The following is an 18,037-nucleotide window of genomic DNA, read 5'->3' on the forward strand; positions in this document are numbered from 1 at the left end:
CTTCAGTGAAGTGAAGTAAAAAAAGCTCCATAAAAGTAGCCTGCAAGACTCTTGTTCATTTGAAACTAATGAATATGGATCTTACCATGTTTTTTTTTTTTTTCACCGATTGCTGTACATATTATGGCAAGTGAGTGGTGCTAAAAGGTTAATGGTCTAACACAGGGCCGTCGCAAGTGGAGTGAAAGGTGGTGACGATTATTGGGGCCCACGGCCGAGATGGGGCCCCCGGCGATAGGCCACTGCTGCGTGTGGTCACGAAAGCGTGTCATTTTCATGTGTTTTTAAGCCTGGCCACATTACAATTTAAACATTCAAAAGAGTTTAAAACATTCAAACACCGCTGTGTTCGGTGCACACGCATTTCACAGTCTCAGAGCCGCGGATCACAGACAGCAACACTGAACCGAGCTCTCATCTGCGAATTTCTCCTCGAACTTCATCCTGCACCTGAACGAACAAATACAAATCGCAGCTTAAACAAACAGAAAAGGATGTGAAAGAGCCTAATTCAGCACCGCAGTGTTCTGGTGTTCAGGGCTTACGCAGAGAGATGTGCGTCTCAAAACACTTGAACACCGAATTTGCTTCTTCTTGCTCTTGTACCGACAAAAACATACAAAATATGTCAAAATACCCGTCTTGGAAAGTATGTTCGAAAAAACTGTCAGTTATTTCTTAAGTGAAAGTAAACAATTGAGAAAGAAATTGGATGTGTATTATATCGGATGCGTTCATTGTCTCTTAACATTGTCTCACTAAAAAACAAAAAAAACTAAAAAAGAAAAAAAAAAAAAAAAAAAAAAAAAAAAAAAAATGTGGGAAGTCGTGGCCTAATGGTTAGAGAGGCGGACTCCCAATCGAAAGGTTGTGAGTTCGAGTCCCGGGCCGACAGGAATTGTGGGTGGGGGAAGTGCATGTACAGTTCTCTCTCCACCTTCAATACCACGACTTAGGTGCCCTTGAGCAAGGCATCGAACCCCCAACTGCTCCCCGGGCGCCGCAGCATAAATGGCTGCCCACTGCTCTGGGTGTATGCTCACAGTGTGTGTGTGTTCACTGCTCTGTGTGTGTGTGCATTTCGGATGGGTTAAATGCAGAGCACAAATTCTGAGTATGGGTCACCATACTTGGCTGAATGTCACTTCACTTTTTTTTTTAATTTAGCTGATAGCGGCTGTAATGTTTATCCAAGAAAATTAAAGAAAGAAAATTACTCACTGCTCATGACTGAATTACTTTGTAGTTTTAACAAGAATGAGTGCAGAATAAAAAACAAAAATTATTCTGACACCATTTATTATTTTTGAAAAAAAAAAAAAAAAGTTTTAGCCTAATAGTAGGTGCAGGACACTATAATTCGTTTAGGTAAGTGAGTATAGCAAAATAAAATGAACTGTGACATATTATACCCAAGAAAACGTCATACAGTGGACTACTAGTGAAATTGATAGAAAAAAAATGGGACCAAAAATTATTCAGACACTTTGACTCCACCATGTTTTACTTAACGTGTTTTTTTCCTGAATTGCTAATGCAACCTTTTCACACCACAGACTGAACAAAATTAAGCATTGCTTGGTAATTAGTCAACAAAGTATTGATAGTTATATAAATATTGTCATACTAACAATTATCTGAAGTTTTGTTGATTGTAATCCATTACATATCTTTCTTCATAAGTTATCTGACATTATCAAGATGAATGTGTTCTGAAAGTTTAACTCTCCTGAGTTCTTCTCATATTTTATTACCATTTTATAAACTAGAGTAAATAAACTGTGATAATGTAAGAAATGTTGAAGGTGTCTAAATACATTTTGGTTGGACTGTTAATGAAGTTTTTACAGTGAAGACTATGCAGTGCTATTTTATATTTAATTATGTGTTTTTTGTACCTGGACACCTACAAACATGAAACAACTTAAACATTGTGCAATTAGCACAAATAAATAAAAATGAACGAACATACAAATTAAACACTTTCAAACAGGGCCCACTGGTACAACCTTCACCGGGGCCCCGCAAACCCCAGCTAAGGCCCTGCTCTAACACATTTGAAAATAAAAATAAAAAAATACCACCTACACTAAACCTAACTAACAGTGTTAACTCTAGCAAAAGTATAATAAACCACATTTGCTGAGACAACAATGCTATGATAGCTTGCTTCTGCAAATGTTTGATCATTTTTATCATGATTTTTACGAGACTCATACCCAAGCGCGCCACATACTGTAGCTACTGCCATGCTGTACCAGATGAGCTACTGAGCAGGTTTACAACATCAGAAAAAATGTAGCATAGCATAGTAGTATTGTGCAAGGAACCGTGAAAAACCAAAAACTTTATTAACTGATAATCTGTCCTGTAACCATAATTTGTGTGAAAAGTAATAAAAGCCTTCATTCTTTTAATGCCATTAGTCTTGTTTGAAACTGCAGTCATTTGTATGTAGGAAGGAAAGCAGGAATAGTTTTTCAATGAGCCTGTTTTGCAGATATTAGCTGAATGCCCTTCCATTCACACTTGTACACATTGAAACATCTTAAGAATCATGCCAGGTTCACATTAACCATGACCGATCTCAACATGGTGAGTTGGAATGACATTGTGCAAAATTTCTTCTTTTGTGATCCATGGAAGACAGAAAACAATACAGTATTTGGAACAAAATGTAGGTGAGTAAACGGTGACAGAATTACAATTTTGGGTCAATTCTAGGGTTTTAAGTGCCTGAGAAACAGACAACCTCACTGCGACACCAATGAGTAAATAGTTCATTTTAAATATGTAACAACTTGTGGATGTCAGGTTCTTCAATTTTTAAAATGCAATCGTGGTTACTGGCACATCCTCGGTTTTTAGAGGAATAGATACTCTGTTGCCCTGGAGACTTCCCTGTTTTCTATTGTCAGACTTCACTGATTTTGAGTCTGAAAGGGAAATGAAAGTGTAAACACAAAATTAGTGGTTTGGGACTTCTCTCCCCCTTTTGGAAGTCCAGAGGGTGATCATGGTGATGGATGGATGAATGAGCGTAAGAGTGAAATTTGGTTTTGAGGCTGAAGGGAGAGAGGGAATGGGCTGAGGTAATGAAAAGAGACTTGGGCAATGGAAGGAGGGAGGTGTTCAGAAGAGTTATGATGGAGCCGCGAGCCACAAGGCCATCAAAGGCTTGTTCATCAGACTTCCTCTCGTCCAGTTAGCCACAGCTAAATCATACACAAGAGGGTCCTTCCCCTCAACCACACTGAAGTGATTGACTGTGAATGTGCTCTGAGAAAAGCTCTGTTTGTTCGTTTGCTCAGTAGCATTAACCTTTATTTCACTAGCGGCAATCCTAATGTTTTTGGAGCACAGCAACGTAGAACCTCATAGAATCATGCCCTTGATAAAAAGAAGAATTGTTGTTTGCTTTCAGTGACCTTATTATATGGGACTGCAGTTTTGTATGCCAGTCCGATCAAGCAAAGATTGGGGTGGGGGGGGGGGCATAACTGGGTGCTAAATCTCTAACAGGCAGCCCAGAAGGAATCGGTGGACCCAACACTATAAGAATTTTGAAACAACCATGGGTTTACAAAAAATTAAAAATTAAATTAAACAAAACACAGACAAAATGAAGCTACAACTCAATGTAAGTGGATCTGACCACAAGGAGGTAGCATCAAACTGGTTGCCCATTGATGGCAACATCGCCCAGCAACATTGTTTGAAAAGTTGTTCATTGTATCCATTACCTTTAGAACATCTAGAAAACATCTCTTTGCGTCAGTCACATGTGTGTTAAGAAAGGTTTCTATATCGTCTTGTAAGGATCTCAGGTAATCTGCACAGACAGTCAAGGATGATTGTTTGTGTAAGAATGATTTTCTATCCATTTTGTCCCAAAGCCCAACTGTTACAGCACAGAAAAGATGAGGGACAATTAATCATGTAACACACACAAAAAGGCAAGATCTCTTAATTATACCTCACTGTAGTAGAAAGGAAGCATGTTAACACGGTATGGCCCTGTCCTCCTTAAATATCCAGCTGAACTCTTTTATATCCTTTGTTTTTAATACCATTATATGGTGCTATGTTTCTCAGAAAATGTTATAATGGATGTACTTACTCTACCCTCAGGAGATTTAGTGTCTGACACACTAACTCTGTAGCATGAGGTCATGGCTAGCTGAGTTTGCGTAACACTTCTCCATAGGGATACTAACTCAGCTGCAAACTCATAAAGATCGGCGGATTCCTTAAACTTGCCTCCTGACATTCTGTCATCATCATTAAAAAAATAAATAAAAATACAAATAAAAAATCCTAGCTTGCTGCAGGAGCTAGTTTTAGTCTGGGCAGAAGGAGGTGCTCATTCATGACTTGTATGGGTGCAAAAGTCTTAGCATAACAAAACGGATTCAGAATAAAAAAAAAAGAAGCAACCTTTTGATAAAGTGTTAGAACGGAAAAAGGAGCGTAGTTCATATAAGGCATTAAACTGGCCTCCTGACATTCAGTTGTCATTAATTCCCCAACTTAATCATGAATTTGTTTAAGCGGGTAGTGCATCCAGATATTGAGTATTGAGCTTGTCAGGATGCGCTACCCCTCTATTAGAGCAGCTCTATTAAGGCAATGACTACAAATGCAGTCTGGTCCCTTACTAAAGCTAGTCCCGCCAGAAGGGGGTGATCATTTGCTGGCTTAAAAGGGTGCAAAAGTCCTAGTATAATGACGGTGACTTTAGACTGTGGAAAGGAGCATCCTTCAGATGAGACATTAAAATATATTATATTAAATCAGTCGTTCTTAATCCTGGTTCTGGGGAACCCCTACTCTGCACATTTTGCATATCTCCCTTATTTAACACACCTGATTGAGATTATCAGCTCGTTAGGAGAGAGCTTCATGAGCTGAAATGAGTTTAATTGAATTTAATATAACGTATTTAAAAATATATTCAGAATGTAATATAATTCAACCTGTCAGGAAAAACTACTCCACTGGTCTTGCCAACCCTCGCACCAAATATGTCATGTTCTGTCAGTTGCCGCGTGCCACGAGTCAAAACACTGAAACATGATATTTTGCGATCTGTCACATAACTCGTAACTTTTTGTATACACTTGCACCTGAAAATTGATAGATTCATAGTACCGGAGCCATCTTCGTCTGTAATAAGCTCCACGCTGCACACCGGTCACAAAAGACTAACCATTTCAGGGAATAAAGACTTCTTGTTAATGGAGCTCTAGCCTCTAAAATGGTATTAGTTACACTGTTTGGGAGCTGCAAAGGCTCCCGTTGAGGAGCCAAACATTAAGGCTCCACAGCTCTGACTGGGAATGCCAAATCATGCCCTTTGCTTGAGAAAGAAAGTCCTTCCTTCCTCACGGGTATCAGCCAAGGGGCTGACGATAGCAGCTGGATCAACTAGGGAAACCATATCTGATTCCTCCAAAGTGGGGCCACCAAGAGAACTGAGCATCTGGATTCACTGACCCGTCTGACGACCTAAGGAAGCAGGGTAACTGGGTGGATTCATATAGACGAACACTTGGCCATTTGTGGGCCAGGGTATCTTGCTGCTTCAAAAAATACAATTTGGCAGCAAAAGTTGTCTTCTGAGGTGAAGTGGTCTACCTCTTCACCAACCGAAGACAGACCAGTTCATTTGGACCATTTGGGGATGCAGTCTCCAGTCTCCTGGAACCGCATTGTACCTGGACAACATGCCTGCCCCTTGGTTCAGGCTGCCCGGCACATGAACTGCCCTCAGTGAGAGGAGTTTGCCTTGTGCCCATAAAAAGTGTCAAGCCAACCTGTGAAGGGAGTGTGACCTGAACCATTAATTGTCCCCAGAAAGACCACTCAGCTTTAGGCTGGGGTTTAGATGGCACCGTCTTTGCAGGCTGCTGACAGACTGGAACCTTCTGGCAACTTGGTACTGCTACCGCACTGGAGTGCTTTGGCAGGAAGTGAATCATTTCCTTTTTTTGTGCCGCTGTAAACTGCTTGACAAATCCATCCAAATTGTGACTTGGGAGAAACTGGTGTCTATAATAAGGCGACCTTGTCAGCATCTCTGATCTCTGTAAGATTTAGTTTTAGTTTGCTCCAGCACCACCTAGTGGGCCATGGCCTTGCCAATCATCTGCGCTGTGGACTTAGTAACACGTAGAGCCAAGTCAGTCGCTGTGCACAGCTCTTTGAAGGCTTCAGAACTCTGGCCAGACTTTTCCATGGTGCAGAGAAATTTGGCCTGGAATATTTGGAGCTCTACCATCATGTGGAGTGCTGAGCCAGCCTGGCTAGCCACTAAATAAGACTTTTTTGCAAGGGCTGAGGTAGTCCTTCAGGGCTTGAATGGGTGCACTGCATGGACTTTTAACCCGAGGGCAGATTGAGGGCACAGATGCACAGCGACTGCCTCTTCCAGAGGGGGAGCTTGCTACAACCTCATTCTTCAGCACCGTCAACAGTGGTGAGAGCGGTAGAAGTAGAGGGATTAACATGCGGTGAGTTGGGTTCTCGCAATGCCATGGTGAGTTCTTAATGAACTGCCAGCAGGAACAGGGCGGGCTCTTGGCAGGAGGAATGTTGATGGCGTCCCTTTAGGTACCACTTGTCAAGAAGGCTGCGGGTGGGCTCATCTGGAGCCGATCAAGCCAGACTGAGATTCTCCACAGCCATGGTTAGAATCTTGATCTGCTCACCGTCCATTTTGGGCAGTGTTGTTTATGCCGAGAATCGGACTTGTAAGCCAAAGGTTGTTGGTTCGAGTCTCAGTACCAGCAGTGATTGTAGTTGGGGGGGGGGGGGAGTGAATGACCAGCAGTGTCACCAGACCCCAACTGCTCCCTGGGTTGGCTTCCCACTGCTCAAGGTGTGTGTTCACTCACTGCTGTGTGTGTGCACTTGGATGGATTAAATGCAGAGCACAAATTTGGTGTATGGTTCACCATGCTTGGCTTCATGTCATGCCACTTTCACTTTCACATGAGAGGCACACAGATGAATTGAGGAATTGGAGAGAGCTACATTGTTTCTTCTTACTTCGAAACAGAGGAAACGCGAGATTAGGAGCAGGGAGGACTGCCTTCATTAAAGGCAGCGATCCGCAAGCAGAGAAGGGTGAGAATCGTGCTCTTGCAATGTCATAAGATTTGGCCTGTTGGCAGGTTTGCTGCCAACAATCTAATCATGTACAAGCTAATTTACCATCAATTTAATTTATTTATGAGGCCACTCAAGACAGCGAAATACAATCAATATTTTTCATTGCAGTAGAGCTATATTGGATAAGAGACAGATTTGAAGCCCATGAGCTGACACTGTTGACTTTGTAGAACGCCCAAAATGTTCGAGGCAACACTTCACTTAGGTTATTCTCCATGAAGGATGAGGATGTTTTGTTTATCATAATTTTCTGTTTAATTTTTATGTCTGCCTCAGATTTGGGACCTGTTTTCCTCTACTGTACGGTCTTGCAGGTATTTTTTATTCATGGTTGGCAGGTAAAGTTGAATAGCTACTCCAAAAACAACACAATGCAATATGATACTCACAGTACAAATATTCTGTAATAACTATGAATAAAACCCTTAAGTATAATTTTTCAAAACTGTTACTTTTCGGGACAAAAAAAAAGTTATTTCAATGGCAGTGTGTTCCACACACTGCAAATACTTTGAAAACCAAAAGCTTTGTCTGTAAACTGTTAAAGCAAAGTAATGCATTTACCTCTTTTTATCAGCATTTAACACTTTATGGTGTTTTTAATCAGAGACATATTACCACATCATAAATTATATTTCCCTGCTCAGAATGATATGCAAATCAGAAACCCCAGGGCTTCGGGTAGTGCAGCGAAGTCTGTGTCTGCTCAATTAGCTGTGATGGCCAAACAAAACAAGCTCAGGAATGGTTTTAGACTTGGAGGAATTGAAAAACAAACAGAAAGGCAGAGAAACAGGCAAGAGTGACACACACCAGTAGGTACTGCTGCTTTTACTCATCTGACTCTGGACTTTATGGACTGCTTTGACCAGGAGAGATTTTCAGCCCAGATGGATGAAGGAACCACTGGACCATATGTCTAGCACAGACAGCCATACCAGATTTTTGGAAAGTCAATTCACACCTGGCTTTTAGGATGAGGTACCCATCCATACCAATGATTAACAAATCAGTTGAAAGCTTAGTTGCAATGGAAACCATATGAGGGCTAGTGTAGGACAAATATTTGTGTATTAGATTAGTTAAATTAGGTATTATGGAAGGAATTAATTGTGTGCTGAGAGCGAGCTATGTCGCAATTAGTATTTTTAAATCAGATGGAAGTCATGAACAATCAAAACTGCATAAGTGCACTTAGCCATCAGTTTTCTTTTACTGAGTATTTGGGAAAGTGAGGGGTGAGATGAGGTCATTTAAATGATATCAGTTCAAAACACAAAGGGAATTTGGGGCCTCAACATTTGACCTGGATTGCAAAATGACCCAATTTATCCTGGATGATCTCCCTTTATCTCAACATCTGCACATGATTGTGCTATGTTCTAATGATAGTCTGCATTTTATGAGAGCTCTTCTCAGCCATTCAAATTGGAACACTATTGTTATGAGGACCTCTGCTGGCTGACGAGTGCACAGACACACTTTACCAACGCCAACAATATTTTAAGTCTGTAGTCTGCACTGTTTTTTTTCCAATCAGGACCCTAAAAAAAATACAAGGCCATCGGGAAGTCATGCATCAAAACCGCACAAGGTGTGAAAACTTTGACAAGGAAATGTTGACTTTTTAAACAAAAGCATCTGTAAGGACGTGGCCACAAATGAACTGGACAAGATGCTTAGCCAGAAAGGGCCACAAACGCGCCACAGAAAGTGCTCCAACATGGTTTTGTAGCTGACATGAGGCTGGAAGGAAATGCAAAAGGATAAAAAAGCAGGCTCAGGAGGGCGGTGGTGATAATAAGGATAGAAGCCTGCAGCTAGGAACCAACCAGGAAGATACAGCGAATAATAGGACGAATGAAAATACAGAGTCTGCGCTCACAATCAAAAAATCCACTGCTCTCAGGTAAGTTCTGGTCTTCTATTAACAGATAAGATAAAATGTGTAATTTTGTTGTTGTTTTTAGAACAAAAAGTGATAGAGCATTCGTTTTGTGATCTTTCAGTTGGGTATGAAATGTTAGTCTGGGGTAATATTTAGATGTTGTAAATCAGTGTATTTATAAGTGTGAGTTGTGTGAGTAATCTGCACCATTTATTCACCAATAGGGCTTTCATGAGGCTATAATACTTAGTAATATAAACAATACAACACAAGCTTTACAGCCATACTGATTATTCAGATCAACTCCGCCAACATTTGACATCAAAAAATGAATAAAAAATATATACATAAAATAAAATAAAAAATCCACAGCAGAATTAACCATTGTGTCTCCAAGTTAGTAGTGTTTCTGAATGAACCATTAAATGATTGTTTCAGTTTAATTTCCGAATGAATTTGTGTTTTTGACAAAATGTTCAATTGATTATTCAGTTAGTGAGTGCATTTAACCTATCCAAAGTGCACACACACAGCAGTGAACACACACCCGGAGCAGTGGGCAGCCATTTATGCTGCAGCACCCAGGAAGCAGTTGGGGGTTTGTTGCCTTGCTCAAGGGCACCTCAGGCGTGGTTTTGCCTGCCCGAGACTCAAACCCACAACCCTAGGATTGGGAGTCAAACTCTCTTACCACTAGGCCACGACTTCCCAACTCATAATTACAATTACAATCTCACTCTATAAAAATCATTTGTTTTGGTACTGAATGAATCAGCGTTTTTGAATGAAAGATGAAAATATTTTTGAAAAGATTTGCTTATTATTCTGATGGTTCACTCACTTCTTACAAGGTTAATGGCCTATGTTTCTTTCCCATGCTCCCTCCAAACATCTGTTCTGGGAGTTTGTTGAGAGATTATGAAATATTGCGAAAAAGGAAGTCATGAAGGAAGTTGTGGCCTAGTGGTTAGAGAGTTTGACTCCTAACCCTAGGGTTGTGGGTTTGAGTCTTTGGCTGGCAATACCATGACTGAGGTGCCCTTGAGCAAGGCGTTGAACCTCCAACTGCTCCCTGGGTGCTGCAGCATAAATGGCTGCCCACTGCTCTGGGTGTGTTCACACTTTGGATGGGTTAAATGCAGAGCACAAATTCTGAGTATGGGTCACCATACTTGGCTGTATGTCACGTCACTTAAACAAAAAAATGCAGATCACTTTATGGCAGCTAAAAATACATTTGTACAGCTAACCACTGTAATGATCAGTGAAATATTTACTGCTGTGAATTCCACACATTAAACTGTGGGCCTACAAAGTAGAAAAAATACACAAAACTACATACAGTCAATACAATGTTGCATTTTATTTGTAAGTAGCATACTAGCATTACAATTTGCATTATTTAATAAATAATATGCACAATCTTCTTAGGAGAAAGAAGGACGGCCTTGTAAAAAAAAAAAAAAACAGCGCTGTGGTCAACTTAAAAAGCCTCTGGCAAAACTGGGCATTGGAGCATACCATCAATCAGAAGCTCAACCCCTTCAGCGAGGACTTTGATTATGAGTAATCCATGTCAACATGTCTGGGGAAGGGTGAAGAGGGCACCAGCAGGCCCAAAGAGGGCTGCAAGACAGCAGAGAGGGCCAAACATGCAGAAGCACACATCCACCGGGAGATAGATGACATGTGCTTCATCATAAGGATGGCGGACCTGGGTTCAGATTGTTACACTAGACTGACTTTTGGCGATCTGTTTGACAGATATGTGCGGATCTCTGATAAAGGTGCTGGCATGCTAATGAGCGGCAGGAAGCATGGTAAGGTAGCTTTTGAAGGGGAGATGCTGTGGCAAGGCAAAGATGATGGAGTCATAATTACACTGTTAGTATGACAGAAGACTGACACTGTGTGGTGATTCTTAACTTAATCTGAAAGATCTTAATGCTTCTGATAAAATACAGAAATGTATGTTAAATTGTATTATTAAATTATTATGTTTCTATGTGTTTATATGTATGTATTACGGTTTGTAAGTTTGCAGACTGAGTTTTCTGAGCAGTCTCAGCTCTTGCCGTGTTTGCTCACTTATGTGTATGCATGAACAAAGATTTATTTAATTGAATCATAGTTTGTAAAGCTAACAATGTTAAAAGGCTATACAGTAGCTATAATAAGGGCTGCTCTGATAACTTATTCAGTCATATTGTAAATCGTCCAGAAGAGGGAGCAGTGCGATAGGGAGCGATAACGCTACCATTTCCTCTTTGCCATGTTTTTGCGGTCATTAAAATCTGGATATTATCTCTGCATTTAGTACATGATGTACACTCTAAACAAAAAATGGTGCTAAATAGCACTAAAAGTGGTTCATTCGCTTATAATCATAGGGAAACCACTTTAAAGGGTAAGTTCACCCGAGAATGAAAATCCGTCCATCTTCTACTCACCCCTCAAGCATCCTATGTGTATGTGACTCTCTTCTTTCAGAATAATTAAATCGGAGTTATATTAAATATTGTCCTTGCTCTTCCAAGCCTTTCAAAGGGAGTAAGCGGGTGTTTGTTGTCAGCTGTAATAAAACAGAAGACAGACAGCAGAAGTGAGAAGTTTAGAAGTTTATTACGTTTGAAATCTTACAACGCATGGATTCTCTACAGGGGGCCTTTATTCACTCCCAGAGCCGTGTGAGGGACGTTTTATTACAGATGCGGCACTTTATTTCACATCTTCTGAACTGTTGACAACAAACACCCCCTTACCCCATCGGAAGGCTTGGAAGAGCAAGGACAATTTTTAATATAACTCCAGTTGGATTATTCTGAAAGAAGAAAGTCACATACAGTCACATACACATACAGGATGCTTCAAAGGGCGAGTAGATGATGGACAAATTTTAATTCTCAGGTAAACTAACCCTTTAAGTGCTATATATAGCACCTTTGTCAAATGGTGTTATGTAGAACTGTAAGAGGAATCCCATTCTCCTACTTAGATATGTTATTCCACTCTCATTTGTCTGCTATGAATGGGTATTTACTACTGTGGCAAAAGCTTCCTTTTTCCTCATGGGGGGCCTTTAGAGCAAAAAAGGTTGAGAATCACTTTATCTTCAGTAAATACACCCTAATTTAATGTCATTTTTAATCTTTTCCCTAACTAGACTAAGGAAGAGCTTGAGAACCTTTTAAAGAACTATACAGGGGCTTAACAGTGGAGCTACATGGCACCTTAAAGGGTTACTCCACCCCCAAAAATTTTTTTTGCCATTAATCACTTACCCCATGTCGTTCCAAACCCGTAAAAGCTCTGTTTGTCTTCGGAACACAATTTAAAATATTTTGGATGAAAAACCTGGAGGCTTGAGATTGTCCCATAGACTGCCAAATAAATAACAGTGTCAAGGTCCATAAAAGGTATGAAAAGTCGTCATCAGAATACTCCATCTGCCATAAGAGGTGTAATCTGGGTTATATGAAGCAACCGGAACACTTTTTGTGTGCTGCACATGCTCTTGTGTGTCCTCTTCTGTGACACAGAAGAGCATACGCAGCATGGTGAAATGGAGTGACACAGAGGAGACCGTTGACAAAGGAATTATTGAATAAAGTCATTATTTTTGTTTTCTTCTATTACAAAAAGTGTTCCGGTCGCTTCATATAACCCAGATTACACATCTGATGGCAGATGGAGTATTCTGACGATGGCTTTTCATACCTTTTATGGACCTTGACAGTGTTTTTTACTTGCCAGTCTATGGGACAGTCTCATGCCTCCGGGTTTTCATCCATTTTAGGGTGGAGTATCCCTTTAATCACCCCAAATAACTGCTGAAGAACCAATAAAATGCAAGTATTTGAGAAAAACAAGATGGGCCTTTGTTTTAATTAGTATAAATATTATTACAAAAACCTGTCCTTAACATATTCATCTGTAGATGCTGTATTTTGACAATTTGGAAATTCGGAAGTAGCCTACATTACAAGAAACACAAGAACAACCTTTTTTATTAAGGTGATTTAAAATTGAAATAAAATTAAAAATGCCTGCAATCTTTTAAAATACAATACATCACAGCAAAAAATGGCAGCATGTTTATGGGAAGCTTACTGGAATTGTGTCAACCTACAGTAAGTGCATGAAGATAGTCATATAGCATAACAATGTATTCAGTCACATATCACACTGATAAGTAATGCCAAACATACATTCTTTGATTGTCATTTGTCTGGAATCCAGAAAAACAAGAGCTGACCGTAATCTTCAGGAATGCGGATAAAAGAAAAAAAAAAACCTTTAGAGGAAGTGCTTTATCATAACATAAAAATGTGGATTAAAAAAATCTTATACCTGGACCTGATGGACAGGCGAGCTCTTTAGCTCCACCTGAAGGTTTCAATTTAAAAGAATGGCGTAATAGTAGTCTACACTTTGTATGTTCCACATTTGCTATTTATTTGCAATGCTGAGTGTCCATAATCCACTGATTAATAATAATAATAATAATAATAATAAAATTCATATAAATTTATAATTCACGAAAAGCTACTTGGTCATATCCAAAATGTTTGGATTCATGTGGCTTCCCACATCATTTGTTCCAGGATCCATGATGACCACCAAGGGGCTCCAACTGTAATGAAAGTGATCTAGAAGTGTACTCAGCATTCATTGGCTGTCTGTGGGTATTGGTTGAACAAGAGTCTTGAGGGTTGTTGAGCTGCCAGAATGTGACCTCTAATTGTCACAATTTAGAGCTGGAAAATGAAATTACTGGTGTTTTACTTTCCTGAGACTTAGATAATGACCTTGTTCTTGATGTAGGATGTCTCCACTATATCTTTCTATAGATATTGTTCTCCATCTCCCTGTCACAAAACTAACAACAAACAAAAGCCCCAAGACAATTCATTAGAGTGGGTTTGAAACAATGCTGTGTAGTTTTTTTCTTCTTCTTCAATTAAACCTGTTCAAGATACTTTTATATTGCCACACAGGAGAACCAAAATGAACCATATATAATTATAGATGGCATATATTCTTACACAATTCCCATTCCCATCTGATTTAGGTTGTGATGTGCTCATTTCATACAGTGATAGGGATGTAGGTTTACATGTTACATCATTTTCTAAAGGATTGATGCTCATCATTATTGTATTTACTCATGCAAAAGGAACTGAGAAAGCCTGAGTTCCGCAGACAGTGATCTGTATCTATAATGATGCCTCTTCAGTCTCTGCATTCTCCACTTTAGCTTCTGTGTCATCCTGGGGTGTCAAACTCTTTCACAGGAACTGGTCTTTATTAAGAGCTCTTCGGTTGTTCTGATTCAGTGTTGTCCTTTATGGACAGCTAGAGCTTAAAAAAAGTAGAGAAAAACATTTGCACTAACTACCATATTAGAAAAGAGCTTAACAACTTTGACCTAAAATGTTAAAGGTGCCTTTGACTTACAGTATGGGAGTTCATAGATTAAGATTTATACATATGTATTTTTAAACCTGTTAGAAATTATAGTAATGAAGAATTCTCTGTCACAATAGAACTTTTCAAAAATAATATTCAGTGAGTTAGAGGCATGCAACAGGTTCACAGTTACACAAGTATACAATTTTTATAAAAGCAGAAATTATATATATATAATTTCATCAAACATATGAATAAACATCAAGAGTTTTTCATCAGAGTTGACAACAGATAACCAGTTTGCTTTCAAATGTGTAATCCAGATTTCCTGCAGCCTATTATTCTCCCATGTATGTTGCCTTGGATAAATGTAATTGTCATAGTTAAATAAATAAACAAACACGTAGACAGACAGACAGACAGACAGACAGATATTTAAACAAATCAACATGTTATGCTTATGCTGACTATTACAGCCTAATGAGTCGAAACCGGTCTAACAACGTGGTTACAGATCCAGTAACTTTAAGGTGGAACTACAATACCCATGGTTCTTTGGGAACACATTTCACGCTTTTCCAGCACACTCGGCTTTGGCAGTGGTTACTTGGAAGACGCTTTGGCAGAGTGGGGTACTCAGACAACCAACAGTTTTACCTTCCCATGATGCGCGAACTCATGGAGTAGCAGCATGGCTGTTCAAGGTAAGACTTCAACAAATGTCTAGAGATGAATTTCTGCGGAAAAATTTGTTTATTGAAAAGAACGCTTCAACAGCAAACACACAAACAACGCTTCCCCACAGTCGGGATTATGATTGGCTGCCGATCAGCCGCAGATCTTTGTCCTTCTCTTGGGCTGGAAACCTATATGACATAGAGATGGGCTCACGGGGCCCGTGGGCTTGAGATCAGTCTATGCATGTACTGTAAAGATTCACGATCTGCATCATTCAGCATCTGCACGTCCACCCACTGATTCACATCTCACCGCGGAACACCATTGAGAGGAACAGAACAGCATACAGCATGTTCCTACTCCGAGATAACCATTTTAACATTTAGAACCAGTATTTTGGGCGACTGTTTCACGTATATCATTGAGATGCGATGCGCTTTTCATTGAGGAGCAGCGGACTGGCGCGAGCGCGTTATTATTAATCAGCTTTCATAAGGCGCGCGAGCTGGACGCTTCTGTTAGACAGGTGTTTCGTTTGTGTTTCGACCACCTGCTCTGGTACCATGATGTTAGGGCAGTCTCCACACCTTATCGGGGGAATCCACTGGATTCAAAACCCAATGCGAGGTAGGTTTATCTCTGAGGACAACGTGTCGCTGTATGATGTCATTTTTTGAAACTTGTATTGAATGACGATTTATCGATTGTTACTGTATCGTATTGGCGATACAAATTAAACCAGTTTACTGAGGTTATGAATATTGTGAAGTATCAACATCACTTAAGTCACATGTATGACTCGGACATGTTGTCACTCATTAACGTCAAATATTATTTTTGAAGTGAATTAAAGTCCTCAATAAAAAACCCTATTTGACATTTCCACCATTCTTGCCTAGGAAAAAAAAGATCTTTGTACAGTGCTATGATATAGCCTACGTTTATATTTGTAACAGCATGCCCCGATAGCCCTGCATGTACAGTATGCTGGCAAATATAGCAACATGTAAACTGCGAAACAATTATGAAACGAAAAGTTTACTTGCATATTTATAGAAATATGATTGTAGAATTTTAGATTGGAAAACAAATGGGGGCTGGGGAGTCTTAATTGGATCAAACAAGATCCCTCCTATATTATATAATAATACAGAATCTTTCAAAAAATTAACTAAAAATAGGAATTTCAGGCACTCCCTTCAGATCTGTTGCAAAACTATGAGTGATTATATATTTTAAACTCTTTGTACTGTAGAATGGTTGTTCAAAGAGTCTTGCTATATCATTTCAAGGGATCTCATATATTATCTGGCTCTGGGTGTTTTTGTACAAATGCTTTGGCTCTCAAAAACACTTTTTATTCTGCTTCATGATTGGTCATCGGGTATGACATTCAAAGACATTTCCATTCTCAGGCCCATGAACAGATTCAAGATCAAAACGGTGGGAGAGTGATGTGGTGCAACACATTGCTAATTTGTATGCAACGTTGAAGAAACTGGAAAGATCGTTCCAGAATACAGCTTCTGAAGAGAGCAAGCTCTTATCTTTGATCAAAAGAAAGTTGTTACAAGAACCAGTTTCTGCTATATAGGGCAGTCGAGTTGGCGATTATTATTTTTTTTTTAGATGTTAAAAATGTTCTTTGTTACATCTAAAGTTCTTCAGACCACAATTTTGGATTTAAGTGCTTGTGGCAGTCCTTCAGCAGGGTTATTTCCTATCTAAGACAAGTTAGTCTAATGGTGCATTAGTTTTTGTTTAGGATGCAAGGGGACCTGTTTTAAAATTCTGAACTACAGTATATACACACTGCCTTTTCATCTTTGGGGTCAATAATCTTGTTAATTTTTTTTCTTTGAAAGACATTAATACTTTTATTCAGCAAATAATTATGCATTAAATTAATTCAAAGAGCCAGTAAACTTTTGCAACAAATGTTACTTCAAATAAATGCTGTTCTTTGGGAATTTCTACTTATCAATTAAATCTGAAAAATGTGCATCATGGTTTCCACAAAAATATTAAGTAACAGAAATGATTCTTGAGCACCAGATCAGCACATTAGAATGACCCAGTCCAAATAATACATGCCGAATATTAGTTGAATTTGGAGATCAGGGAATCATGACAAAATCATTATGTTGAAGGTCACAAGGGAGAAAGGCAAGCAGGTACTGATTTTCCCAGGCATCTCAAATACCATGCCACTGACATTGTAGAAGTTAATTTCACTTCTTTAGAATGTAAGAAGAAACAACATTTAAAGATTGTAGAAAAGATTGCTGTCATGTATCTAAGCTGGAGGCTAGGAAAAGATACGTGTACTGAAAACCCAAAGGAGGCTTTCATACATTTGGTAAAGTTACAGAATGTTTGCAAGTGAGAGAAACTTATCTCAAGGTGTGAATACAAGTTTGATTTTTATTTAATGGTGTCATAAAAATTCAACATGCTTGGTGAATGAGAAATAGGATTTACAGAATGATGCCTTGAAAGCTGTTCACTCAACTCATATTGAAACTGGCTGCCTTTCAAATATTGGAAATACACCAGAGTGTGGATGTAGCAGCTTTCTTCTGAAGATTTCAGGCTTAGAAACGGTGGAAACGGTTTAATATTGTTACATGCACCATTTTGAGAGGTTTGACTCAATGCCATTGATACGTAGATGCACGTTTCTTTTTCCAGCTTTTAAAATGTAATTTTAATCGTGTTGTTTTAAGGAAAGCTGAAATTTGTCATTATTTACTGATAATAGTCTCCTCAGTTGCAGCTCTCAGATATCTGTATATATTGGAAATATATAGGCAAGTTTGATGTTAACAGGCTGAAACGATCACAACGAATATGAATATGTGCATATTCATCTGTCAGCCATCGATGATT

General features: G+C 39.3%; 1 protein-coding gene and 1 pseudogene across 2 annotated transcripts in view; both read left to right on the forward strand.

Moving 5' to 3' along the window:
- The first annotated feature begins 6,360 nt into the window (after positions 1 to 6,360).
- LOC132104872 (actin-binding Rho-activating protein-like) lies at positions 6,361 to 10,955 on the forward strand (annotated as a pseudogene).
- Positions 10,956 to 15,034: 4,079 nt separating this feature from the next.
- Positions 15,035 to 18,037, forward strand: part of LOC132104192 (sterile alpha motif domain-containing protein 12-like) — a 98,601-nt gene continuing 95,598 nt past the window's right edge. The window contains exon 1 of one of the 2 annotated variants that reach the window (XM_059509472.1): positions 15,035 to 15,174. In XM_059509472.1, coding sequence (XP_059365455.1) covers positions 15,162 to 15,174 — 13 coding nt within the window. In that variant the 5' untranslated portion in view covers positions 15,035 to 15,161. Of the gene's footprint in view, positions 15,175 to 15,479; positions 15,776 to 18,037 lie in introns of those variants that run through there. The other variant, XM_059509471.1, reaches the window with a different exon arrangement.

Source organism: Carassius carassius, chromosome 25, assembly GCF_963082965.1.
Source record: "Carassius carassius chromosome 25, fCarCar2.1, whole genome shotgun sequence".
In the NCBI taxonomy this organism is placed as follows: domain Eukaryota; kingdom Metazoa; phylum Chordata; class Actinopteri; order Cypriniformes; family Cyprinidae; genus Carassius; species Carassius carassius.